The sequence below is a fragment of the Blastocystis hominis genome (assembly GCF_000151665.1).
Source record: "Blastocystis hominis, Singapore isolate B (sub-type 7) whole genome shotgun sequence assembly, scaffold_18".
Classification (NCBI taxonomy): domain Eukaryota; class Bigyra; order Opalinata; family Blastocystidae; genus Blastocystis; species Blastocystis hominis.
Genome location: NW_013171825.1, coordinates 140,425 through 165,370, shown reverse-complemented (window position 1 = coordinate 165,370; position 24,946 = coordinate 140,425). Strand labels below are relative to the sequence as shown.

At 50.1% G+C, this 24,946-nt stretch overlaps 6 protein-coding genes; 4 read left to right on the top strand and 2 right to left on the bottom strand.

The window, feature by feature from the left end:
* Nucleotides 1-12: 12 nt before the first annotated feature.
* On the bottom strand, nucleotides 13-1,169 carry GSBLH_T00002252001 (uncharacterized protein; the record flags this gene model as incomplete). XM_013040796.1 has 5 exons in its annotated part: nucleotides 1,046-1,169; nucleotides 935-1,016; nucleotides 772-905; nucleotides 626-742; nucleotides 13-594 (listed from the first exon to the last, which is right to left on the bottom strand). The coding sequence occupies exons 1-5, from the start codon at nucleotides 1,085-1,087 to the stop codon at nucleotides 13-15; spliced, it is 957 nt and encodes a 318-aa protein (XP_012896250.1). The 5' UTR covers nucleotides 1,088-1,169.
* Nucleotides 1,170-1,229: 60 nt separating this feature from the next.
* On the bottom strand, nucleotides 1,230-2,610 carry GSBLH_T00002251001 (uncharacterized protein; the record flags this gene model as incomplete). The annotated part of the gene is made up of 2 exons (XM_013040795.1): nucleotides 1,230-2,394; nucleotides 2,426-2,610. 2 exons carry the CDS (start codon nucleotides 2,608-2,610, stop codon nucleotides 1,230-1,232), a joined length of 1,350 nt encoding a protein of 449 aa, XP_012896249.1.
* Nucleotides 2,611-2,662: 52 nt separating this feature from the next.
* GSBLH_T00002250001 (uncharacterized protein) lies at nucleotides 2,663-6,247 on the top strand (the record flags this gene model as incomplete). The annotated part of the gene is made up of 13 exons (XM_013040794.1): nucleotides 2,663-2,829; nucleotides 2,860-2,981; nucleotides 3,014-3,052; nucleotides 3,081-3,520; nucleotides 3,552-4,019; nucleotides 4,050-4,228; nucleotides 4,264-4,565; nucleotides 4,596-4,667; nucleotides 4,707-4,852; nucleotides 4,886-5,035; nucleotides 5,065-5,583; nucleotides 5,615-5,930; nucleotides 5,964-6,247. The coding sequence occupies 13 exons, from the start codon at nucleotides 2,663-2,665 to the stop codon at nucleotides 6,245-6,247; spliced, it is 3,204 nt and encodes a 1,067-aa protein (XP_012896248.1).
* Nucleotides 6,248-7,757: 1,510 nt separating this feature from the next.
* On the top strand, nucleotides 7,758-8,471 carry GSBLH_T00006419001 (uncharacterized protein; the record flags this gene model as incomplete). Its single annotated transcript, XM_013040793.1, has 1 exon — nucleotides 7,758-8,471. One exon carries the CDS (start codon nucleotides 7,758-7,760, stop codon nucleotides 8,469-8,471), a length of 714 nt encoding a protein of 237 aa, XP_012896247.1.
* A 260-nt stretch (nucleotides 8,472-8,731) lies between these two features.
* GSBLH_T00006418001 (uncharacterized protein) lies at nucleotides 8,732-9,465 on the top strand (the record flags this gene model as incomplete). The annotated part of the gene is made up of 5 exons (XM_013040792.1): nucleotides 8,732-9,109; nucleotides 9,143-9,257; nucleotides 9,327-9,354; nucleotides 9,386-9,427; nucleotides 9,459-9,465. The coding sequence occupies 5 exons, from the start codon at nucleotides 8,732-8,734 to the stop codon at nucleotides 9,463-9,465; spliced, it is 570 nt and encodes a 189-aa protein (XP_012896246.1).
* A 4,830-nt stretch (nucleotides 9,466-14,295) lies between these two features.
* On the top strand, nucleotides 14,296-19,366 carry GSBLH_T00002249001 (uncharacterized protein; the record flags this gene model as incomplete). Its single annotated transcript, XM_013040791.1, has 2 exons — nucleotides 14,296-18,582; nucleotides 19,340-19,366. 2 exons carry the CDS (start codon nucleotides 14,296-14,298, stop codon nucleotides 19,364-19,366), a joined length of 4,314 nt encoding a protein of 1,437 aa, XP_012896245.1.
* Nucleotides 19,367-24,946: the final 5,580 nt, after the last annotated feature.

The window sequence follows — 24,946 nt, the reverse complement described above, 5'->3', positions numbered from 1 at the left end:
GAGTTTCAGATGCTACGAATGAACCAAACTTAAAAAAAAACGCACTAAGAGTTTGTAGAGAAGGCTTGTGTAGGACTGGTTCTGCAGCGTGAAGGCGAAATCGTCCCATTGATACATGGAAGGATGCCCATCGGATAGATCGAAGAAACTGGCGGCGCGGTCTTGGAATCCAGAATAGTGAGGAAAAGGGAAAAAGTGAACGGACGGACTAAAAGCGGAGCTTGAACTCGAATCTGTAGCTGTGTTTGTGGAAGAAGAAGAAGAAGAATCAGGAGAAGAAGTGGATTGAGGGTTGAATTGAGAAGCAAAATCGAGTTTATTGCGAGGGAAAGGGAAAAGAAAAGCTTCGAGGGACGCGAAGTCCAGGGAAGAGAAGAGCGAAATGATTGAATCGGAGAACGGGATGCAAAGAGAGGAAGAAGAAGAGGACGATGAAACAGCGGGGGAATTGCAGGATTGAATGAATCGATAGAAAAAAGGATCTTCGATGAAGGACCACGGAAAACACAGCGGATTTCCACACTTCGCATTGATATAACACAGAGCTTTGAGGCCTTTACAGAACCTCGTGAAGGATTTGGAGTCTTCGGACTCCTAGAAATCATTGGTAATGAATGAAATATACCTGTGTTTGCTTTCGTTTTTGTTCGTCTTGCCATTTGTAAAAATCGATCCATTTTTGAGAACTGAACTCAAACGAGTTCAAGAAATGAGAAACTCCGTTCAGGTCGTAGTTTCGTACCTGCTTCAAACCCCACCATACAACCATACAGATATTCGACCACGAAATATCATGCGAGTTATCATTGAAACACTTGCGTTCCCCGAATATACATTCAGAAAATCCTCAGGAGACACAGTTAGCAATAAATCGGCGTCATCGGGTTTACCAAACGTTCCATAAGCTATATTCAAAACAACAAACAAACTCTACCTATTTTACCATTTTCTCCTTTTTCTATATGCAAAACAAACGACATATCCGTTCCCTCTTCCGATACTAGTTTAAAGCCCATCTAAACATCATCAGCATCCCAAAGAATACAGTTCCACTGGCGGATGTATTCGGATTAAAAGCAAAAGCCATGTAGCTCAGGACCTCCTCAATTTGTTGGCGGAGAACGCGATCCTTTTCACTCTCATCCGAGTTCATCGAAAACAAGCCAGGGTATTCCCTATTAAAAGAATATGGAACGCGATCGATTTGCGTGGAATAACAAACATGGAAGCTATTTCACATTTCTTAACCCAAGACGTCTCCATCTACGAGATGTACGTACTATGTCGTGTTGCAGTTGTTCGGCGACTTTAAAAAACGTGGCACGATCTCCCTGATGGATGATAAAGGAGACAAGACAGCAATCTTCCTTGGATTCCACTTCAATTCCAAACGAACTGGTTATTGGACCGTTCATCCCCTTTCCCTCTCCATAGGGAAAATGATATTCGAACTTCGCAATATTGACTTTGGATTCTTCGTTTTCGTGTGTATACTCAATTCCGTCACAGGCCTTGCAGAACTCCTCAATTCGCTGCCAAACGACGGGCTCCTTCTCCTTCACCTCAAAGCAAATGTCAAATCGTTTCTTCGCCTCCTTCCTTTTTCCAAACACCTTGAACTTGGCTCCTGGTGCATTGAAAATCGCGGAGAATCGCTCATCAAACGACCAAAATACACACCATCGAACGATATTCTTCAGCTTCTCACCACTCTTGGAATCATCATGAGAATCATCCAAGCTTTTCTGGCTTAAGACAACACTTCCAATGCTAGGAACCTTCCTTTCTCGTAAAACACGCAGAATTCGCTTGAGTGTGGTTTTCTTCCCTACAAGCGATGAATAAAGTGAAATCTTGGTTTGGAGGTCCAGACTTTCGTCGAGGATGCGGCGTATAAATGTTTCCTCACCTCCGAGCGTAATGCTTTCATTGTGCGTCAATTCGGTGTTTACGTATGGATTTTGCTTCATTTCTTCAGAAGAAGCAAAGAAGGGTGGATTACACATGCAGAAAGTGACCTGTTGCTCCTTTACAAGGTCTTTCAGCAATGGTTGATCGGAGGATCGCTGATGAATGGTGATGAATTCGTTCAAATGGTTTTGATTGATGATGGATTGGCTCGAAGCAATGGACACAGGGTCAATATCGGTCGCAATAAATGACCAATTGTAGAGAGAATGGCCAAGAAGAGGGTAAATGGCCGAAGCTCCCGTGCCGATGTCAATCCCGATCGTTTTGGATGTGTCGCAGTCTTGAAAATCGGGATGGAGATGCAGAATTTCGTGGATCCAACACAGATAGTTGACTCGTCCAGTGATTCCAGGAGCGAGGTGGGAATCAGGCATATCCCATTCAATCCCAAAATCTCTCTTGAGCAACGCTTTTGTAAGCATTCTGCACATCAATTACCATGCAAAATCCCTACTTTGTAGCATTCTTTTCTTTCCACCGATAATATACGCTACCGTCTTTATTTTGACCCACATAGTCTTTTAGATATGGAAAATCTTTGGAAAGCTCGAGGAAATTGGGAGCATTGTTGAAATAGGGATTATCAGGATGCATACTTGGCCCATCACCAGGAGTTGTCTCAGAATACAATCGCTTCATCCTCCACTCTATCTCCAAGAGAGTAAAAAACTATTTTGAACCAGTTTGGAAGATGCAAACGACTGAAGGAGGAGAAGAGAAAAAATTGGAGACACAGAATAGCGAAAATCTCGCACAGAAACGCCAAGCAGAGGAAAGTGGGGCAGAACCCGAATCCAAAGTGCGGCGCTCTGTGAAAAACATTGTGTGTGTAACAGAAAAGGATGTCGGCATCGAAAAGTCTGCACTCGATTAGGTTGTGACCTGTAGATACGTTTCAACCTCTCCGGGTATTCGCTGTGTATTGAAGAATTCATGCGATGATTTTATTGTACGAGAAATCGACAAGGATGGAAATGTGGTGGATTTGGTGAGTGAGGAGCTTCCTCCAGGTATTTTTGCGATCTTTCCCAATCACACGCAGAGGATCAAGTCGAAGAAGACACTATGACGGAAGAAGAAGGTTATTCCAAATTCTCTCTTCAACCTAGGCTGGAAACGTTTGCACTCCCTCTTCGATGACGCGGTCTGCGACTCGATCGCCTCCCTCCTATCCCAAATCCAAGCGAACAGCAACACAGACGCGCAATGTTCCCTCCGTGCGATCAGCAGCAAAGAAACGCGTCGCGAAGTCCACCAAATCATCCGCAAAGCGTTCCCTTCCCTGCAATCCGACACGGATGGCGACGTGATCGTGCTCCGCAGCGCGGCGAATCCGAATCATTTCCACAAAACGCAGCGAAAACAGTGGCCGTATCCCGATCGAAACTACGTCGAATTCACGCTCAAAAAGCGCGGGAAGGACACCATGAGCGTCATCAACAGCATCTGCAATGCATGTCGTCGCGCAGCCAAAGCGTTCACGGTGTATGGCACCAAAGACAAGCGCGCAATCACCTTCCAGAAAGTAGTGGCGTACCGAATCTCTCCCGTGGGAGTTTCGTTTTTTTTGTGTTTGTTAGAGCGAGTTGAAAACTGCAGTGGCAAAAATCAGGGATATTTCCATAGGCGACTTTTGTTACGTGAACGAACCGGCTTCCATAGGAAAAAACCGCGGGAATCGATTTACGATCACGCTTCGCGGATTGCGAGCGAACAATCCGGAGAGTTCGATCGAAGTTCTTCGATCGCGTCTGGATGAAACGGTCGCCAGTCTGCGAACCGCGGGATATTTGAATTATTATGGGCTGCAGCGCTTCGGGAACCGCGGTTATAACATTTCGATCGGGTGCCACATGCTGCGGAGTGAGTGGGAGAGCGCGGTTCTCGCCATTCTGGAGAGCAGTGGAAAAGGGGAAACGGAGAAAGCGGCGGCGAAGCTGCGCGAAACGGGCGACGGCCTCGAGGCGATGAAACTCCTTCCGAAAAGCTTCCAAACCGAAAGCAAATTGCTTCGCGCGTTGGGGAAAAGCGGCGGGAAGGGGTACAGCGTAGAAACGTGGAAACGTGGTACCGCGTAGAACGCGCTGGCTTCGATTCCGTACACGCGACGCACGTTGTACGTCCACTCCGTTCAGAGCTTTTTGTTCAATCGGATGGTTTCCGCTCGCATCGATTTAGGCATGAAACTCCTCCCCGGGGATCTGGTTTCCCCGGTTTCCCCAGTTTTCCCGGTTTCTACATCGAATTCTGCAGAATCGCCTTCGAGTGCGTCCGAACTGTCCGATAAAGTAGAAACGTGGAAACCCTATTTCTCCAGGCTGAGATAATCGAGATAACCGCGGAGAATCAGGAACAGTATTCCATGCACGAATTGGTGTTGCCGCTTCCTGGGATTTCCACGCGAATTCCCGCGAATCTTGCGGATGTATACGAAAAGACGATGAACGAGCTGGGATTGGAGAAGGATTGTTGGAGCAAAGCGGTTCGGGAGTATCAAATGCACGGATCGTATCGACGCATGCTGCTGAGACCGCGAGATATGGAGGGGAGCGTGAACGAGGAAGATGATTCGGTGGTGTTGTCGTTTTCGTTGGGTAGTGGGAAGGACGGGGGATATAAAGTAGATTCGGGGTGTTATGCGACGATGCTGATTCGGGAAGTGACCAAGTATGAGACGGATGTGAAATCGCAGCTTAGTCTTTTTTAATTGTTTGCGTGTTTGTTGGAAAATGGAGCGAGCGACCCAGAAGACAATGGAAGTGTTCTTCAAAGCTTCTGCAAAACGAGTGCAACGTACGATTTCGGAAAAGTGTTTCATTCTAGCTGTTTTTACGCAAGACATTGCAAAGCATGTTACTGTACAATAAAAATTGAGCGTATAGTATAGAATGAACCGCCCTTCAAGCAATCGGAGGTTCAGGACAAAAAGAAACAAGAGCCGGTATCGGAAGAGGACCAAAAGCCATGTACAAGCTGGATCGGTCCCTTCCGCTCGGGTGTTAGTGGAACGTGGGGCGAGTTCATTGCCAAGGAAGCTTCCAAATCGTATTTCAAATCGCTTCTGGTAATTTGAACGAATGGTGTAAAATGGAGGCATTTTTAGAAAAGGAGGAAAAAGCCGGAGAAAAGATTTTCCCTCCTCGTCCGGAAGTTTTTAACGCGTTTGTGTACTGTCCGTGGGAAAACGTGAAAGTGGTGATTATTGGTCAAGATCCGTATCATGATGACCGTCAGGTACGTTCTTTATGCGTTTTACGTCACATCCAGGCGCAAGGTTTGTGCTTTTCAGTCAACAAGGGAATTCCAATTCCTCCCTCGCTTCGCAACATTTACACGGAAATCCACAGCGATCTCGGTCTTCCAATTCCAAAGCACGGCTCGCTGGTGCACTGGGCAAAGCAGGGCGTGTTACTCCTCAATGCCTGTCTGACTGTGCGCGCCCACAAGGCGAATTCGCATAAGAAGAAGGGCTGGGAGACGTTTACGGACAATGTAATCAAAGAAGTGAGCGACAAGAAGAAAAATGTCGTGTTTCTTCTGTGGGGAAAACCTGCCCAAGAGAAGGGAGCTGTCGTGGATACGACGCGCCACCTTGTGTTAAAATCGGCGCATGTAGCGAATCGAATACAAAAGTAATGTCTAGCCGTCGCCCCTGTCTGCATTTAAGGGAGAGAAGTTTTTCGACCACCACCACTTTTCTCTGACGAATAAATACTTGAAGGAGCACGGACTCGAAGAGATCGATTGGAGTGTGGATAATTTTCATGTTTGTTTTACGCAATGTTTGGATAGGAAGGAAAAATCGACCGAATTTTTGGAATCTCACAATTCTCCATTTTGTGGTTTTGTTCCGTCTATGAGCTTCCGACGTCTTGCTGCTGTCGCAAGTATTATTCCCAAGCGCGGGTTGGAGGAGTTCGTGAGCCAAACGAGTGTAGCTGGAAAGGATGTCGTTTACGGTGGGATTTCGCGTGGAGATGAGTGATGGATAGGAAGAGCTTGGAAATCTTCGGAGCTTCGTCTGAAGAGCTTTGACGATTTGCACAAGTTGTGGTATGTGCTATTGAAGGAGCGAAACGCGCTTCTCACTGAAAAGTACGATTGTGAATCTCGCAATGTTGCAATGGTACACCCTGAACGTTTACACAAGGTGAAACTCTCTATGAAGCGCTTAAAGGGAGTATTGGGAGAGAGAAAGATCGAGTACGAGAGACTACAGAGAGAGATGAGTAACGCAGAGGAGCAAACGGAGTCTGTATCCAAATTGGTTGAATAGTGGTTTTCAATGTGCTTTTATGACGCATGTTTATTACAAAGAAGTGTACAAAAATCGATTTAGACTGAGAACATGTTCTCTCACAGGTGCTAGGCGGGGATTCTCGGGATGGAGCGACAGAGCTCGTAGTTGCGCGCATAATTGCTTCTGTTCGTCTCCCTGTGCCGCTTGTTGAACGACTGTCCTCACTATACGTCACAACAAGAAAGTGAACGCACCAATTACAAAGATGGATACGAGTGCTTGGTGCGATAGCTGCAACGTGTCTCTGATTATTAGGAGAATTGCTTTCTAGATCGTACTGCAGATAGGGATGAAGCAGAAAGTGAATCAATGCGAAGGGCACTTGCGAGTGTCGGATTTGCTCGCTTCCTTCGGTGGAGGCTGCGAAATTCTCGAGAGACCAAAGGAGAACGTCGATGGTTCGCTGTGAGTTGAGAGAATGTGCATGTGCGATGAGAGTGGTGATGGAGGGAAGGATGGAGAGCTGCCGAAGTGTGCGAATTCCTTTTGGGATGCTGCAGAAATTGCCCAGAACACCGCAACTGTTTTGGAGGAGAGAGAGATCGTCATTGGTGAGAGAGGAGGATTGGATGCGAGTTGAAATGCGTGAAAATGAAAACCTGTTGGTCATTCGACGAAAAAGAAAGAAAAAGGTACTGAAGGAGAAGAGCGATATGAGACAAGAGAGACTCGTCCAGATAGGACAGTTCCGTCATGCTGTTCGGATCGCCTGTGAGAGTCCATCTATAAACATGAAAGCTTTCTGCGAGTTTGTACAGGATGAGTAACAAGGCACTGAGAGAATCCACGGAAAGAACAAAGTCATGGCCTCGATATTTTTCCTCACTGCTTTCTGTCTGCGAAATCAATTGCCGGTTCACAGTGCAGAGTTTTGCGATTTTTTTGTTTAGAACAGCCAGTTCACGCTGGATGAGCGATACATAAACGTCACTGGAATGATTCGGTTGCATTATGTGAACAGCGCCGTTTTTCGTTTGGAGGGAAAGTGCGAAGTGTGCATAAATGAGTACAGCAAATTAAAAAGAATCCTTCTTTCACAACAACTCAAACACAATTTTATATATATATATTGAAATAGAAGGTTGACAAACAAGCAACTTCACTATTCCGTGTCCATCCTTTCTGTTTTTCGGTTTTTTAATTTCTGTTTATTGGAATACCTTTGCGGAAGAATGGGTAATTTGTTAGATTGTTCAAGTGGCGTGTGTACTGGTTTTTTGCGTAATTTTGTAGGATACAACTGTAAATGAGACCAGCGAGCAGCTGGGAATCACAGCAGACGAATCTCTGGGTTCATTTGTATTGGAAAAGCAGCAGCCGATTCTCAATTCGATGATATGGAGAAACCAGCGCGAGTATTTCAATTCCTTGCCCACAGGGCCGAATGGAAGCAACGCTACCGAATTTTCCGTGTCATGTAATTCCTTCATAGCGAAAGTACAGCTTGCAGTCTGCGACTCAATTGCAGGCCTACGCGAATGTAATAATGGGATATGTGCTAGACTGGTACAGCAATCCCTCCAACGACACCTCCGAGCCGATGTATGTCATCGATATCGGCGCAGGCTTCGGCAAACTCAGCTACCTCATCATGTACAGCCTGTTAGAAATGAAAGAGCACTGGCCGTCGAGCGACCACCCTCCCTTCGTCTACGTGGTTTCCGACTGCTGCAAGGACTACGTCTCGCTGTGGCAGCGCGACCCCTACCTCTCCCAATTCGCCCGGATGGGCTACCTCGACTTCGCGGTCTTCGACTGCGCTGCAGACACCGATTTAATCCTTCTAAACTCCCATCTCTCCATCTCGCCCGACTCCCTTCTCATCCCTCCCTTCTTCCTCTGCAGCTGCGTGCTCTCCACGCTCCCCCAGGACGTCATCAAGGTCGAGCAGACCCTCTCCCGCGGGAATCTCTCCGTCTACCAGGCGCCCTCCTCGCTCGACTTCCAGTATTTCCCTTTTTTTTGTTTCAACAAATCAGTTTTTCCTGGGAATACGAGGGAATTGCCGACCCCGAGTCGCTTCCCTGGTGGCCGCTTTTCGGCCCCTCCATCCACACTTCCCAGTCGCCCTACGCGCGAATCCTCACCATCCCCGCGGTGGCCGGCTCCTTCCTCACCAACGCCCTCGCCTGGAGCGAAAACCGCGGGATTTTCCTCATCGCCGACGAGGGCGTTTTCTCGGCGGAGGACCCTCGGTTAACCGCGGATCCGTCGCTGACGGTGTCGGGCTTTGCCCGGATGCCTGTGAATTTCCCGCTGCTGGCGGAGCTGGCGGCGCGGCGCGGGGGTTTCGCGCGTGTGAGCGCGCTGAGCGAGGGGTTTCGCGTAGAGGAGAGAAGGAGAGGTGAGCCGTAGGCGGGGATCGTGGCGTTCGGACTGAAGGAAGCGAGGCTGCGGCGCACGCTGCGGTGGGCGAAGGTGTCGCTGAGCGAGGTGACGCCGTCGACGTACTTCGATTTGATGACGTCGCTCTCCGCAGAAACCTCGCTCTCCGCGCAGGCCATCTTCTATCTGCTGCGGCTGAGTTGTGGAGATGCGGATGTGTTCTGGAAGTATCGGAATCGGCTGCTGGCGCAGCCGAGTGCCGCGGGGAATCGCGGGAATGTGCGGGTGGATTTGGGGCTGATTCGCGATCATATTACGCACAGCGCGGGGAGCAATGATGTGTGTTTTGAGCTGGGGAGGTTGTATATGGGGATTGGAGACTATCAGACGGCGTTGGAGCTGTTTGAAGAGAGTAATGATATGGTGAGTCAGCATCACGTAACGTGGTTTAATATGGGTGTGTGTGCGTATTTCTTGGAGGATTTGGACAGTGCGAAACGGTATTTCTCAAAGGTAGGAGAGGTAAAAAGGGGATGAGTGGAATAGTCGCTCCAGCTCAAATCGACGTTCGAGGAATCAAAGCGATGGCTGCAGTTGCTGACAGAGGGAAATCTGGAGGCGTTGCGTGTGTTGGCAGAATCGATGCAACGCTCTTTGAAAAGTGAGTGAAGGACTTGTGTGCTCATGGCTTGTTTGTTTGAGAAAACGCACTCTCTTGGCTTATTTATAGAATTGTGTAAAAAAGTGTGTTACGTTAGGTAGGGAGTTTCAGCGAACAGGTTTGGTTAGTATTTTAAAAGGCATATCAGGATGTTGTGCAGTCACCACTATGTAGCACCTAATTTTCGAGATTCACCGGTAGATTCTAATGCTTCTTTTAGTGATTTCCGTTTTCGGTAGGATTTGAATTTTTGGAGTGATCGGAATAGCTCAATCAGAGCCCCTTCTGGTTGTGAGGGACCTGGTCGTTGGAGATTACTACATTGAAGTTCCTGTTCAAATGAGCCAAGACGGCATCGTTTATGTGTACCCACTTCCTACGGAAGTGCAGATAGCTCCTGACGATTCTTCAATCATAAATTATGGTTTTTCGGGAAATGTTACTGCCGGCGTGCAGAAATCCATATTTGTTGAAGAATTGCAATCTAGATCATCCTACAACCTATACATCACTGGCCGGAGCACGACGGGCGCTGTCTCGAGCCCGGCTCGTATCGTTCGCGCTGCCACTACGACAGCTCGTTCCCCTCTTGGTGTCGATCTCACCGCTAGCCACTGCTCCTGTTTTATCCATCATTGATTACATTCCTCAGAAAGAGTCAATAATTTTACAGTACTCATTGACTTCTGCAGGAACCATCTGGTGCCGCGCCTACCGTGAGGAAGAGAAAGACTACGCGACGGTGGAGGGTGTGTACGCTGGAATCCAGGGCATTGCTGCGGTGGCGCACGTGGTTTCAAACTACTACATCGGCAATCTCGAGCCCAACACGGACTACTACACGTTCTGCGTGGCCGAAGACGAGCATCAAGTCGCCATGAGCACTCCCTTCGAATCGACCGAGCGTCACGTGATCACCCTCGCAGGTGGCTCTCCCGCGGTTTTCTCACGCCTAGAACCGCCGTTCCTGTCCTACCTGGGCAACACGGTGACCTACAACTCCATTTCGATCTCCGCGATGTCCAACGTCCGCGCCGACGTCTACAACTTCACCGCGGTTCACTCGCCCGACTACGCCTACCCCTCGGTGTCCCAAGTGAAGCTGTCGGTCCCGGACCGCGTGGCGCGCTACGAGCCCTTCGTTTTAACGTTCGATTCGCTGCAGAACGCCACGGAGTACGCGGTGTCGCTCTACGCGGAGGACCTGAAGCAGGTGCCTTCGGAGCAGTCCATCGCCTCCACCACCTTCTTCATCACCACCGACACGCTCCGCTGCGTCGCTGAGGGCGACTGGCCCGCCACCGCCGCGGGCTCCTTCGCCGAGCAGCCCTGCGCGCGCGGCTACAGCGGCGCCATTCGCCGCTGGTGCGACTGGGAGGGCGTCTGGGGCGCGCCGAGCGACGAGTGCGGTGGGAGAAGCGGAGAGGCCTGACGCGCAGAGCGGAACCAGTGCCCCGCGACGGGCGAGTGGCCGCAGACGCCGTCGATGACCGAGGTCACCATCGACTGCGGCGCGGGGTTCATCGGCACGCAGACGCGCGTCTGCGACGACAACGGAAACTGGGGCGTGCCCGACCGCTCCATCTGCGGTAGGCGCGCCGAACCGCGGTGACCTCTAGTGCAGCGCATGTGTCCCGCGGAAGGCGGCTGGCCGGAAACGCCGGCGCTGTCGACGGCGCTGCTGCCGTGCGGAACGGGGTACTTCGGAGAGAAGCAGCGGTTCTGCAACGCGGACGGCGTCTGGGAGGAGGAAACGGCGTCGGCGTGCGGTAGGCGCGGCGAACCGCGGTGAGGAGTAGTGCCGAAGGAGGTGTGTCCCGCGGAAGACGGGTGGAGCGCGGCGTACGAGGGCGACTCGGTGACGAAGCCGTGCGGAAGCGGACTGACGGGATCGATCACGCGGTTCTGCCTGCTGGGCGCGGTGTGGGGCGAGCCGATCTATAACTGCAGTAGGGAGAGAGGGCGAGGAGTGAGCGGTAGCGCAGCTGTTCTGCGAGGAGGACGGGATCTGGGCGCAGACGGCGGCCAATTCGACGGCGATGATTCCCTGCCCGATCGGCGAGGAGGGCTTCATCACGCGGTTCTGCTCGCCGGAGGGCGTGTGGGGCGCGGCGAACTACGCGGCCTGCCAGCAGATCTTCTGCCCCGAGGAGGGCGTGTGGGAGCGGACCCTGGCGGGACTCACGATCCCGGGACCGTGCCCTGAAGGACAGTTCGGCGCGAGCCATCGAACCTGCTCTGCGACGGGAGCGTGGGAAGTGCCCGACTACAGCGACTGCTACGACCGCGGCTGCCTGGCGGACGGGGAGTGGGCGACGACGCCCATCGAGACCACGCTGCGCAGACCCTGCGGGCCCGGCTACACGGGCTATCTGTACCGAACCTGCAACGCGCAGGGCGTGTGGAGCAGCGTGGACGACTCCGAGTGCGAGCAGCTGGTCTGCCCGGCCATGGGCGGACTGCCCGAGACGCCCGCGGGCACGACGCTGGAAGTGCCGTGCGGCGAGCACTACGAGGGCATGATGACGGGCACGTGCTCGATTTACGGCGTGTGGACGAGCGTGGACGTGTCGCAGTGCGGTAGGGGAGGGAGAGAGCGTTGAGGGTAGTGGCGATTCCGACGTGTCCCGCGGATCAGGGCTGGCCGGAGACCAACATCAACACGAACCGGGAAATTCCCTGCGGTGTGGGAATCGTGGGGACGCAGACGCGGTACTGCTACGCGAACCAGACCTGGGGACCGATCCTGGATGACGCGTGCGGTAGGGGTGCGGGCGAAGCGTGAAGGGCAGTGCAGCTGTGGTGCGAGGCGGAGAACGGATGGGAGCGGACGCGCGCGGGCCTGACCGCGCTGAAGCCCTGCGAGGTCGGGTTTGGGTACATTCGGCGCGAGTGCTACGCGACGGGCGAGTGGGGCCCGGAGATCACGTCGTACTGCTGTGGGGGAGCGAAGGCGGCGTGACGACTAGTCTCGGTGTGGTGCGTGGAGTTCGAGGGATGGCCGGCCACCGGAGCGGGACAGACCGCGACGCTGCCGTGCTCGTCGGGGTTCACCGGGAACCGCAACCGAACGTGCTTGAGCGATGGAAGCTGGGGCCCGGTGGATGAATCGGGGTGCAGTAGGGGAGTGAAGAGAGAGAGAGGCTGAGGGCGTAGGCGTGCTGACGTGTCCTGCGGACGGGCTGTGGCCGGAGACGGTGCACTCGACGTACAATCTGATGATTCCCTGCCCGACCGGGTACTCCGGAAACATGTATCGAACCTGCTACGCCAACGGACAGTGGTCCGAAGTCAACGATCGCTACTGCGGTAGGCTTCACTTCTTCGCCGTGGGTCACGTCTAGTGCGCAAGCAATGTCTGCCCGATAACGACTGGCCACTTACGCCCTCGCTCACCACCGCGCAGAAGCCCTGTCCCGCGGGATTCAACGGCACCATCGATCGGTACTGCGGCGACGGCGTGTGGGGCGAGACGCAGTACAACTGCGGTGCGTGCTGGCGGCGCGGCACTGACGGATAGAAGTGCTGACCTGCCCCGAAGACGGCGACTGGCCGAAGACCAACGCGGGCACGGCGCAGACGATCGCGTGCGGCCGCGGCTATCGAGGAGAACAGACGCGCTCCTGCTCGATGGAGGGCGTGTGGGGCGAGGCCGATCGCAGTCAGTGCGGTAGCCGCGCGGATCGGGAGTGACGGGTAGAGGAGATTTGGTGCCCGGCGTTCGGCGAGTGGGAGAGTCGGCGCGCGGGCGAGGTGCAGGTGCGCACGTGCGACGGCGGCTATTCGATTCTGACGTGCAACTACGACGGCCAATGGGAGGGCGACCCGAACGCGTGCTGTAGGGCGTCCCTCGATCCAGCGATGCTCTCTAGACACGGTGCTCTGTCCGGAGGACGGGCAGTGGCCCTACACGGCGCCCGGCGACACGCGCAGCGGCTCCTGCCCCGAAGGCTACACTGGCTTCTCGCTGCGCTACTGCAGCGCGGCGGGCGTGTGGGACGAAGTTAATCTCGCGAACTGCAGTACGCACCGCTCGTGTCTCCTCCCTTCTAGTCCGCCTGGTGTGCACCGCCGAGGACCCCTGGCCCGAAACCCCGCGAGGAACCTTCGCGGCGATCCCTTGCCCGTCCTACGCGACGGGCACGCAGTACCGCGAGTGCCGCGCGAACTCGCAGTGGGGCGCGGTGGACCAGTCGGAGTGCGTGGCGCACAGCTGCCCCGCCGACGGCGAGTGGCCGCAGACTCCGATCGGGAGCACGCTGATCTTCGGCTGCGGCGAGGGCTGGCGCGGGCAGAAGTCGCGCTACTGCGGCGAGGGAGGCGTGTGGGCGGACGTGGACGACAGCAAGTGCTCGCAGATCGTGTGCGTGGGCGATGGGCTCTGGCCGACCACCAACGCGCTGGAGACCGCGGTGCTGCCGTGTCTGCCGGGGTACGAAGGCTCGATGCGGCGCGAGTGCTTGGTGACGGGCGTGTGGGGCCCGGTGCAGGACCTGTGCACGGAGAAGAAGTGTCCGCAGGAGGGCGATTGGCCGGCCACGGGGTTCGGACAGACCGCGGAGGTGGCGTGTCCTGTGGGGTACAGCGGAACGTATAAGCGACACTGCTCGAACGAGGCGGTGTGGGAGGAGCCGGACATGTCGACGTGCACGCGGCTGCACTGCGCGGCGGACGGGATCTGGCCGACGACGAACACGCTGACGACGGCGAGGAAGCCGTGCGGAGGCGATCTGCTGGGCGAGATCACGCGGTATTGCCGAGAGGACCAGACCTGGGATGAGCCCGATTCGAGCGGATGCAGTAGGCGAGGGAGAGCGGGAAATGAGCGGTAGGACCGAATTACTGCGAGGCGGACAATGAATGGCCGCTGACCTACCCGAACCAGACGGCCACCGTGGCGTGCGGAGACGGCTATCGAGGATTCAAGAACCGAACCTGCTCGCTGGATGCGCGCTGGGGAGAGCCCGATATGTCCGCTTGTCGTAGGCGATCGGGGTGTGCGGGATGACGTCTAGTGCCGATCCCCGTGATTCAATCCATGATCTTCTCTGCATCGACGTACTACTTATCGGCGATGATCCAGTTCGACATCACCGCGACGATCTGGTTCCTACCGCGCCTCGCGATGACCACTGCGCCCTCCGTCTCGCAGATCCTGGCCTCGGGACAGAACTACACGTGCGAGGGCAGGACGCCATGCCGCGCGGTGATCCGCGGACTGCAGCCCATCACGCAATACGATGTGTATTACTGGTTCCGAAGCGAGGCCGGCGCGGAGCCCTTGACATCCGTCTCGGAGATGATGCGTCGCCTGTACACGATCGATATCGTTCCGTACAATCTGGTGATCGAGGCGGCGGGCGCGGACTACCGAATGATCACGGTGCTGGTGAATAACGAGCAGCGCGGCGGATATGTGTGGTGCAAGGTCGGAGAGACGGATGTGGTGCCGACTGCGGTCGAGTTGAAGACGACGGAGCCGCTGGTCTTGGAAGAAGGCCAGGAGAACGGCAAGAAGATCATCACGAACGTGTTCCCGAACACCACGTACTTCGGATATTGCTACGCGGAGGATTTCTATGGCGACGCCGCGGCGAACTCGATCGCGTCGACGCGGTTCGAAGTGCGCACGCTGCTCGAGGAGGTCAGCTGGACGCTCCGACTCAACGCTTCGATGACCGAAGTGGTCGTGGACGTGACTATCAACCGCCACGGCGAGCTCTGCTGCCAGCTGGACGCGCAGCCCGGCGTGTGCGGCAATGTCACATCGAACGTTCCCTACTCGCTGCACATCCCCGCGGAAGACGACCGCGAGTATCTGGTGCAGTGCGTGATGCACACGGATTCGCTGCTGGATTTGGTGCTGACCAACGCCTCCCACGTGATTCGAACCCCGTCCAGACCGCCCGAGTTCTTCTTTGACGAGCCCGCTCCGCTGTACAACGCGGTGCTCCTCCCTCTGTTCTCCGACCGCTCCGCTTTCATGTGGTGCCTCGTCGTGGAGCCCAGCTACACCAACATGCCCTCTGTGGGCGACATGAAGACTGGCCAGCGCTTCACCATCGCGCGCGACGTGCTGAACGAGCTGCTCGTTACCGGGCTGCAGCCCGTTACCGAGTACCGCCTCTGGTGCTACGGAGAGACCTTCGAGGGGCTCGCCATGGTCAATCCCCGCGAGAATCTAACGTGGGTCGTGGAGACGCTCACGATCCCGCCGTCGCTGACCGTGCTGTCTTATTCGGCCTCGGCGACGTCCGTGCGGCTCAGCGTGTCGCCCTCGATCCCCGCGACCGTGCGGTGCTTGGCGCAGAGTCCGGAGGCGCCGGTGCCCTCCGCGGCGGCGTTCTACGGGAACGAGGGCGTGTGGATCGAGACGATCGGGGAGGTGGAGGTGACGGGGCTGACGGAGGACACGGACTACGCGGCGTACTGCATGGCGTGGGACGTGCACAACCAAACGATGACGACGCCCGTGGCGGACACCAAGCAGCTGTTCCGCACGCCGCTGGACCGCCACTCGATCTTTGTGACCTTCGTGACCATGCAGGAGCTCACCGCCACCATCTCCATCGTGTCCTCAGCGGACGCCACGGCGTGGTGCATGCCCGTGCACGAGAACGACGTCGTTCCCGTCGCCAGCACGCTCAAAACCGCGGGGCAGAGCGTCCATCTGGTCGCCAACGCGCCGGTGCAGATGACATTCGAGAACCTGGAGCCGGATTACGCCTACGCGGCGTACTGCTACTCGGAGAGCGAGCGCGGGCTGGCGCAGCAGGGCGAGATCGCGGATACCCGCGTGACGTTCCACTCGCTGAACTACCCCGTGATTTTAGTGACGATGGCCTCGGTGTCCTCGAAGACGTTCGAGATCGACCTCACCAGCTCCACGAACGGCACCATCGTGTGTCGCGCACGCGTGGAGGAGCCTAACAACCTCCCGCCCACGGAGGAGTGGATCCAGGCGGGACAGTCGATCTTCATCCCGCAGCCCTCCATCGTGAACTACATGACCGTCCAGGGCCTGCAGCCCTCCACGCCCTACCAGCTCTACTGTCTCGGCATCAACGACGATGGCGTCGTGGGCCTGCAGAGCCTCGCCGATCGCATGCTCAACGCCACCACCGCGGCGGACGTCGTGGGCCCCGCGGTGCTGCTGTCGACGGACCCCGACGAGTACATCCTGCCCGCCCAGCCGGTGAACGTGACCGTGCGCTTCTCCGAGACCGTGCAGAGCTTCGACGTCGCCGACCTCGTGCTGGACAACTGCCGCATTCTCGCGCACCAGGCGGTCACCAGCCAGCTCAGCTACCTCTCCGTCGCCCCGCTCACGCACGGCATCTTCTCCATCACCGTCCCCGCGGGGAAGGTCTTCGATCTCTACGGAAACGGCAACTCCCAGCAGGTGCTGGCGCGCACCTATCCGGAAGGCGTGCTGAGCGCGTCGCTGCGGACGGTGGCGCCGCTCTACGCGACGCTGGCGGTGCGGTACACCTACCCTGCGAACGTGACGTGCGTGGCGCTGCCCGCCGCGCTGCCGCCGAGCTCCTGCGCGGCGCTGCAGGCCTCGCCGGACGCGGTGTGGGCGGAAGTGGCCGGCGGCGTGGAGGAGGAGCTGGTGCTGCAGAACATCGCGGTGAACAGCACGTTCTACGCGTACTGCTGCGCGGAGGAGGCGAACGAGCTCGTGAGCGGGTCCATCGGCAGCACGGAGGTGCAGATCGTGGTGGACTGGCTGGACTGTCCGCGCAACGGCTCGCTGGTGTGCAACGGACAGGGCGTCTGCAGCGATGGCGAGTCGTGCGCGTGCGCGCAGGGCTTCTACGGAGCGGTGTGCGAGGCGTCGTGTCCCGGACTGCTGCGAGCGTCCGGCGCGAGCGACGCGCACGAATGCCGCGGACACGGCGTGTGCCAGACGGACTCGTTCGTCTGTGTGTGCGAGGAGGGCTTCGAGGGCCCCGACTGCACCGCGCAGCGCTTGGAGGCGGCGGTCCCCGCGGAAGGGTACCGCTTCGTGTTCGCGAAGCTGCGGATCGCCGCCAGCGAGGCGGCGGAAAGCGAGTTTGAAGTCCAGGAGAACCAGCTCGCTCTGCTCTCCGTGCTGGCTTCGACGTTCAGTTTGGAGCGCAACGACATGCGTGTGGAGCGATGGGACCAGACGCTCCCCGCGGGGCGCCGCCTGGCCGATGAAACGCTCGTGAATGCCACGTGCGTGCTGAATGTGCAGGAATCGAAGGCGCAGTCCGTGAAGGACGGTTTGAACGACCCGGCCGTGCTGAGCCAGCTGGGCGAGGATCTGAATTCCCGCGGTTTTGCGAATGACGGCGTGTCGCTGGAGCAGGTGATCGTGCTGTCCCCCGCGGAAACGGACCCGTACACGTGCTACGACGGCGAACGGAGCGAGGGCGAGAGCGACGTGGACTGCGGCGGCGTGTGCTTGTCGAAGTGCGGCGTGGGGAAGCGGTGCGAAATCGACGCGGACTGCGCGTCTGCGCTGTGCGAGGAGGGCGTGTGCGCGAAGAAGTCGCTGGGCGCGGGGTGGATCGTGCTGATCGTGCTGCTGGCGGTGCTGCTGGTGTGCATCGTGGCGCTGATTGGTTTGATGGTCGTGTCGCGACGACACGAGAAGAAGAAGGGCAAGGCGATGCGGGAGGAGATGGACAAGCAGTTGCGCGAGAAGCAGAGGGTCTTCGCGGCGTGGGAGGAGAGAGACATGGAGCAGGAGAAGGAGCTGGAAGAGCAGCAGAGGAATTTGAAGGAGCTGGAGCTGACGACGCAGAAGAAAATGCAGGAGAGGGGAATTCTGGTGGGGATGGCGCCGATGAACATGGAGAACGACGAGGAAGCGGCGCTGCAGAGGGCGGAGAATGGCGAGGCGTATCAGCGAGTGATCGAGATGCCGCGGTGGAACGATCCGCATGAAGCGGTGATGAGAGAAGTGGGCGAAATCGAACAAGAGAGAAACAAGGGCGGGCAGAGCTCAGTGCAGCCCATCGAGCCCATCGAGCCCATCGAGCCCATCGAGCCCATCGAGCCCATCGAGCCCATCGAGCCCATCGAGCCCGTTGAAATTGCTCAGCCAATGAATGTGAATGGACCCATCGAGCCTGTTGAGCCGCCCGTTGAGCCGCCCGTTGAACAGCCCATTGAACAACCCGTTGAACAACCCATCGACCCCGTTGAACCCATTGAACAGCCTGCTGAACAGCCTGCTGAACAACCTGTTGCTCCTGCTCAGCCCGTTGAACAACCTGCTGAACAAACGAATGCAATTGGGAATGCAGCGGCTCAGCCGAACGATCCGGCAAGGAACCCAGTGAATTTGACAGTGAAATAGACTGGAGGACAATCTCCAGAACGTTCACATGAAAGAGTGGGAATTGATTGAATTTTTGTGATTGTTTGTTAGAACATTAGAGAATGCAGACTTTTCCTGTCATTGACATCTATGAAAAAACTATAACACAAAGAGACACTGCTTCCTGTACAAGAAATATGAAAACATACAGTGATTGCTCATAGACAAACACTTGCTTCTTGTAAAAATCACTGGATCAAAACCAATTTCCATTTGATTTACTAATTTTATTAGTTTTAATTGCTTTCAAACCCAACCATTCCCAAGTCAAAATGATTTGGCTAGAATCATGGATGGATAGATTGGATTATCGAAATAATAATAATAATAATAATGATAATATAGACTATTTAGACAAAGTGGAGTGAACAACCAAATCCTTGCTTCATAACACGATTTCACTATGATATCATAAATACACAACCTATACAGACATAGTAGACAACAAAATGGACTTTTCCATTCTGAGTGTTTCCAAACAATCCTGATATTATTATTATAAATATCTATACCTCCGAACTATTTCAACCACAAAAATGTGAACAAAATGATGCGAAACACAAGTGAGTACTTCACTTGGAAATCTTGGATCCAATGTGTATATGGTAGCACTCTATCATATTTTTTTTAATATGAAGAATACTTAGGTGTAAGGAAACAAACTGATCTCTCTGTTTTCTTCATAAATTCTTTATATTTGGCTATAAATTACGGATTCAAAGAGTAGAGGCTAAGAATATGTGATTCCAAATAGGTAGAATGGAAGAACTTAAGGGAAGCGAATTTCTCCTGGACGGTTACATAACGCATGGTGAAGCAAAGGAAATCACTATTGGCGGCTGCAACTATAGCCTCCAATGTTATCAAGGCGATCACGAGGCTGAATACACGTTGACGAAAGCTGGGAAGGTTTGCCTATACCAAAATGGCATACTGAAGATGTACTACGAGGTGGATGCAGACGACACGAAATCGGCGACTTTACGCGATTTGAAAATGGATGTGTCGCTTTTGTCCAATCATTTGATGATATCTGGGATAACAAGAATTTTCATCGTATAACAAACCATGTCCGAGGCGAGCGTATGGAAATCTATTCGCATGCGAGTGATCACCTGATTTATCACGGTGAGTTCAACGAGAAGCGAGAGAGGGAAGGATGGGGCATCCAGTATGACGATAAAACGGGTGCCATGCTGCTCGAGGGAATGTGGAAGGGGAACAAGCTTGTGGAGATCATCCGCAAGATCGAGGGAACTATCATGATCGAGTTCAAGCGAAACGGTGACAACACCATCGCTTCGAATCGAATTCCCCTGTATATGGGCGAATTCATTTATGATGAATCGAAAGAATCGTTTCTTCGAAATGGTCGAGGATACTGGATCGATGAAGGAACTCGGATTGCTACTCGCGAAGTGGAATGGAAAGATGGAAAGGAAGTGAGTGGAAGAGATCTCTATGATGGATGGCATATTCATTCATTCATTCATTCACTCAATATTACTTGTTTATTATATACTATTGCTATGTTAATCACATTGCATTTCACATTGTTTTGTTGATCAAATAGAAAGCAAGGTTTTCATTCATAGGATTCACACATTCCATCCATCATCATATTATTCAATCGATTGTTTTGTTTAATGATACTATGATTCCTATTCACCATTTCAATCTATGAACCACATTCCTTTCTCTGCAATATCATTCTTTGTACTCAATATGGATGATCATTGTGACAGAAGAGAATCGAAGTATCAACAGAGAATCAATACAATAAACCACTTGTCAAATAGAAATGATGGATTTTGCATTCTACATACTACTGCCATACTCTCTATTACGAATCTAACCATTCCAACAGTATTCACTATTGTGAGTTCGATTGTTGCAAAACAAGATTAACTATCACATAATTGATATATTTTGAAGAACATATATCCATTATAGACTTAGTAGAACAGCCATTCTGACATGAGAGAGTAAAGGTGATGAAAATGCGTAATATTATACAATCAAAGCTATAAGTATCTGAAAATAACACAAGAATAAATGAATAGATGGAAATACACCGAAATAAAGAAAAATAGAAATGGGTGGAGAAAATGTGATTTTATTATATGTATTCTAGTTTGTAACACACCAGCATATCAAAGACATAAACAATAATCCATGACGTGTGTTCTATCGAGAAATAATGAAACAGATCTTGTTTCCAAAATAACCGTTTTACCATATTTCTTTTCATTTCCATGCAAAAGTTTGCTGATTTTGTCAATTCTGCTATCAGTAACTATCATATTGATAGTTCCATTATTCAAAATGTACAGGGATGCTTAGGTAAAGAAATGAAAGTTGATGGCTGGATTTCACTCATATTGAGTAATAGAGAATGTGTAGTATTGCAATTCAATAATGGAATATTCATGAATCAAGGATTTGTGGTCAATGAGCAGAAAGTGTTGAAAGTGATTGGAAATCATCAAATTGGTGCTATTTCATATAATGAAGAACAATCCATAGAAGTAGAAGAAGGAATTGTGGACTTGGATCATGGAAGTCGATTTGAAGGCTTGATATTGGCAGAAAACAAGTTTGGAATTCCATTTGGATATGGTGAAATGTATGATAATGATGGATTGCTGTTGTACAAGGGCATAATGATCAATTGGAAACGATTTGGCTATGGAACGAGTTATCATAATAATGGATGTATTGAATATGAAGGATATTGGTGTGATGATAAGCGATTTGGAATTGGAAAAGTGTATGATCGATATGGTAAATTAGTGAAAGAATGTGAATGGTATAATGGAATTGAATGTGATAATGATGAAAAATATGAAGGAGATGGAAACAAACCACTGAATATCGGAATGAAACATTTGAAACTGACTGACAATTGTGTATTGGTCGATTGGGATGTTTCATTGTTGTATAATTTGGAATCAATCGAAATCGGCGATGAATGTTTTGGATCAGTGCAAACATTCAAAATCGATGGATTGAATCGATTGATAACTATCAAAATCGGAAAGTATTCATTTACTCAGATAGAGAATACTTCGGGAAATGATGAATCGAAATCATTCCACATATTGAATTGTGAATCATTGGAATCCATTCAAATTGGCTACTGTAGTTTCATTGATTTTGCTGGCGACTTTGAATTGAAGAATCTACCACAATTACAATCCATTCAAATTGGCACAATTGAAAGTAAATCATGCAGTTTCTTGTGTAGTTCATTTGTAATTCGAGGTATTGATATGATATTGAATATTTGAATGATGCATAGATCTTCCAAATCTACAATCCATTACATTGGGTAGTTATTCATTCAGTTTAGGTCTAGAATTCAGTCTATATTCCCTCAATTCTTTAGAATCAATTGAAATCGGACATTACTGTTTTAGAATAGGGCAAAGATTCAAAATCGATGGATTGAATCGATTGAAAACAATCAAAATCGGGATCGATTCGTTTACTATGCTGGATCATACCGATTGGAAAAATATTAGTTGTACTAAGGCTGCCCAAGAATGTAACAATTCAAAATCATTCCACATATTGAATTGTGAATCATTGGAATCCATTCAAATCGGTGAATGCAGTTTCAGTGATTTTGGAGGAGACTTTGAATTGAAGAATCTACCAAAATTACAATCTATAAAAATTGGCACAATTGAATATAATTCATACAATTTCTATTACAGTTCGTTTGTAATTCGAGGTATTGATATGATATTGAGTATTATATTATAGATCTTCCAAATCTACAGTCAATTACATTAGGTGAATTGGCGTTCCGTGATTCTTTAAGAACCATTATTGAAAGTATTGAATGAATTCGAATGAAATGATTGATGTAGATCTTCCATCATTACAATCCATTCAACTCGGTGCAGGTGCAATTCGTGGTAGAGAAAATGATTCAACTTCATTGATAATGCGAAGTAATAATGAATTGATTGGTTATGATTTGTTTTGTAGATCTTCCAAATCTAACATCAATAATTTCTGAAGGATTTAGTTTGTATTGTTTTTGTTCCGTGACATTGGAAAGTATTTCTGCATATTGAATATTGATAGTATTTAGATATTCCAAATCTTCGAAATGTCGAGCTACCTGATTCATTCGATGGAGTTCGATCGAAATCAATTTCGAGTATAGTTAGATTGATTTGATTTGATTCATAGATGTTTCTTCCATTCTCGCTGATCTTGTCCACGAAATCAAGCATTCGTTCTATTTTATGTTTTGATTTGATTTAATTTGTTCAGTGATTCGTCCTTGTTTAGGAACATTTCGATTGTTTGATTGTTTGTTTGAAACCGATTCTTGATCACAATTCATGATTCTATAATTATCAAAATATCAATCCTGCCTGATTATTATGATGTTCTTCTTTACCATTTTAACAATGATACTGAATTATGACTGTTGTTTCAATCAATCAATCAATGGATCAATGGATCAAAGATAGCTGATTCAAAATGCAAATGAATGTTGAATATCGTAAAGAATCAATTCATCATTCACACTCAATAATACTGATAAGAATAGAAAGGCTCTTCAATCCATTGATTGATTGATTGAATGAATGAATGGTGTGTATTTGGTTAGTTTTCGATCTTTATTCATCATCATTATCATTATTATGATTGTATCATCATCCACATTATTCATCGGTCTATTTCAGCATATTGAATACCATTAGATCACTTTGGTATTGTTGATCATGAATAGAATGATTGGATAGGATCGATCAATCAGAATCAGAATCAGATTGATAATGAGTATTCAACCATCAATCCTCGTGATTATTATTATTATTATTATTATTATTATTATTATTATTATTAGTAGTAGTAGTAGTAGTAGTAGTAGTAGTAGTAGTAGTAGTAGTAGTAGTAGTAGTAGTAGTAGTAGTAGTAGTATTTGTATTAGTATTTGTTCGATTATCAATGATATAGAATCGATCGAATGATTCATTGATAGCGATCCAATCGACTGATAGAATTATACAATTGATTCGATCGAATCCAAATGGAACAATCACTCAAACACATTGTAGTCTCAATGGTTGTTTTGCAATTGAATCGATCGAGATTCATGAAATCATTATGTTCCATCATTGTATTAGCTGGAATCTATCATTGTACTGTATTGCATTACAATTCTCTTCTTTCTTTCTTTCTGATCATTATTATTATCATTATTATTGATATCATTCAAATCATTAGATCCCATTCGAACAAGTCAATATGGAATCAGTATTTGATAATCACAATACAATAATGAGACATATTGTGAGAACCATTTGTGTTGTGGTTTGAATATGAGTATTTCGATAATGGGTTTTCTTGGAATCCATTGTTTGATTGTATATTCAATATACTGTTTGTGATTTAGCACCGATGAATCCACAAATCACATATTTCGAATGAATCTTGATCGAACGACTTCAATCGAATCGTTTTGACAAGATTCATTGCACTTAATCCAATTGAATCAATAGGAATCGACACAATCCATATTTGTTTGTTGAGATAGTATTCATTTGGATAATACTCAATGATTCATTATTCTTTTCTTTTGTTTTTGTTTTGATTTGTTTTGATATTGCTTATCTATTATTGATTATTCCATTTTTCATTTGTTGTTGTTGTTTTTCAACTTTTGGAATTCAATGTAGTTCATTTTATTATTTCATTTTCGATTTTGTTTTTTAGTTTATTCTTGTTTGTTTTGCTATTCTTTAGTTTTCTTTGTTTCTTACAGTGTTGGATATGCTAATAAGGATCATTCTGTTCTGTATGCTTTAAGACAATATAAAATTTCCATTGTTGCACAGAATCTTCAACAAATGCTCCCATGTAGTAACTGTGTTTTTCGATAGATTTTTGTGTTGTAATAGATAAAAGAGATTTCTTCGAATTTTCTCAGGTAATAGTGTACAAGAAATTTGGAACAAACAGATAAACCCCTTTTTATCGATAATGGCAACGCGATCAACCCATCTTTCCAAATATAACAGATGAGTTGATCGCAAATGCTATTGCCTCTTTAGGCCATCTTCGCCACTACTCGTTATCAACAATCCATATCAATACGAGCTCGATTCCTCTTCGTCCCCTTCCAGACACATTGCAGTAGAAGAAATGCAGTTTGACACACTCAATAATAAGGAGGAAGAAGATACCAAAGTCATGGTCAGAACTGCCATCTTCAGCTGCTGAAGCTATCGGTAAGCCATTCAAACGTGTTACCTACTTCAATTTTATTCATCTTCAACGCCCAAAACGTTCGGTTCACCTTAGGACCCAA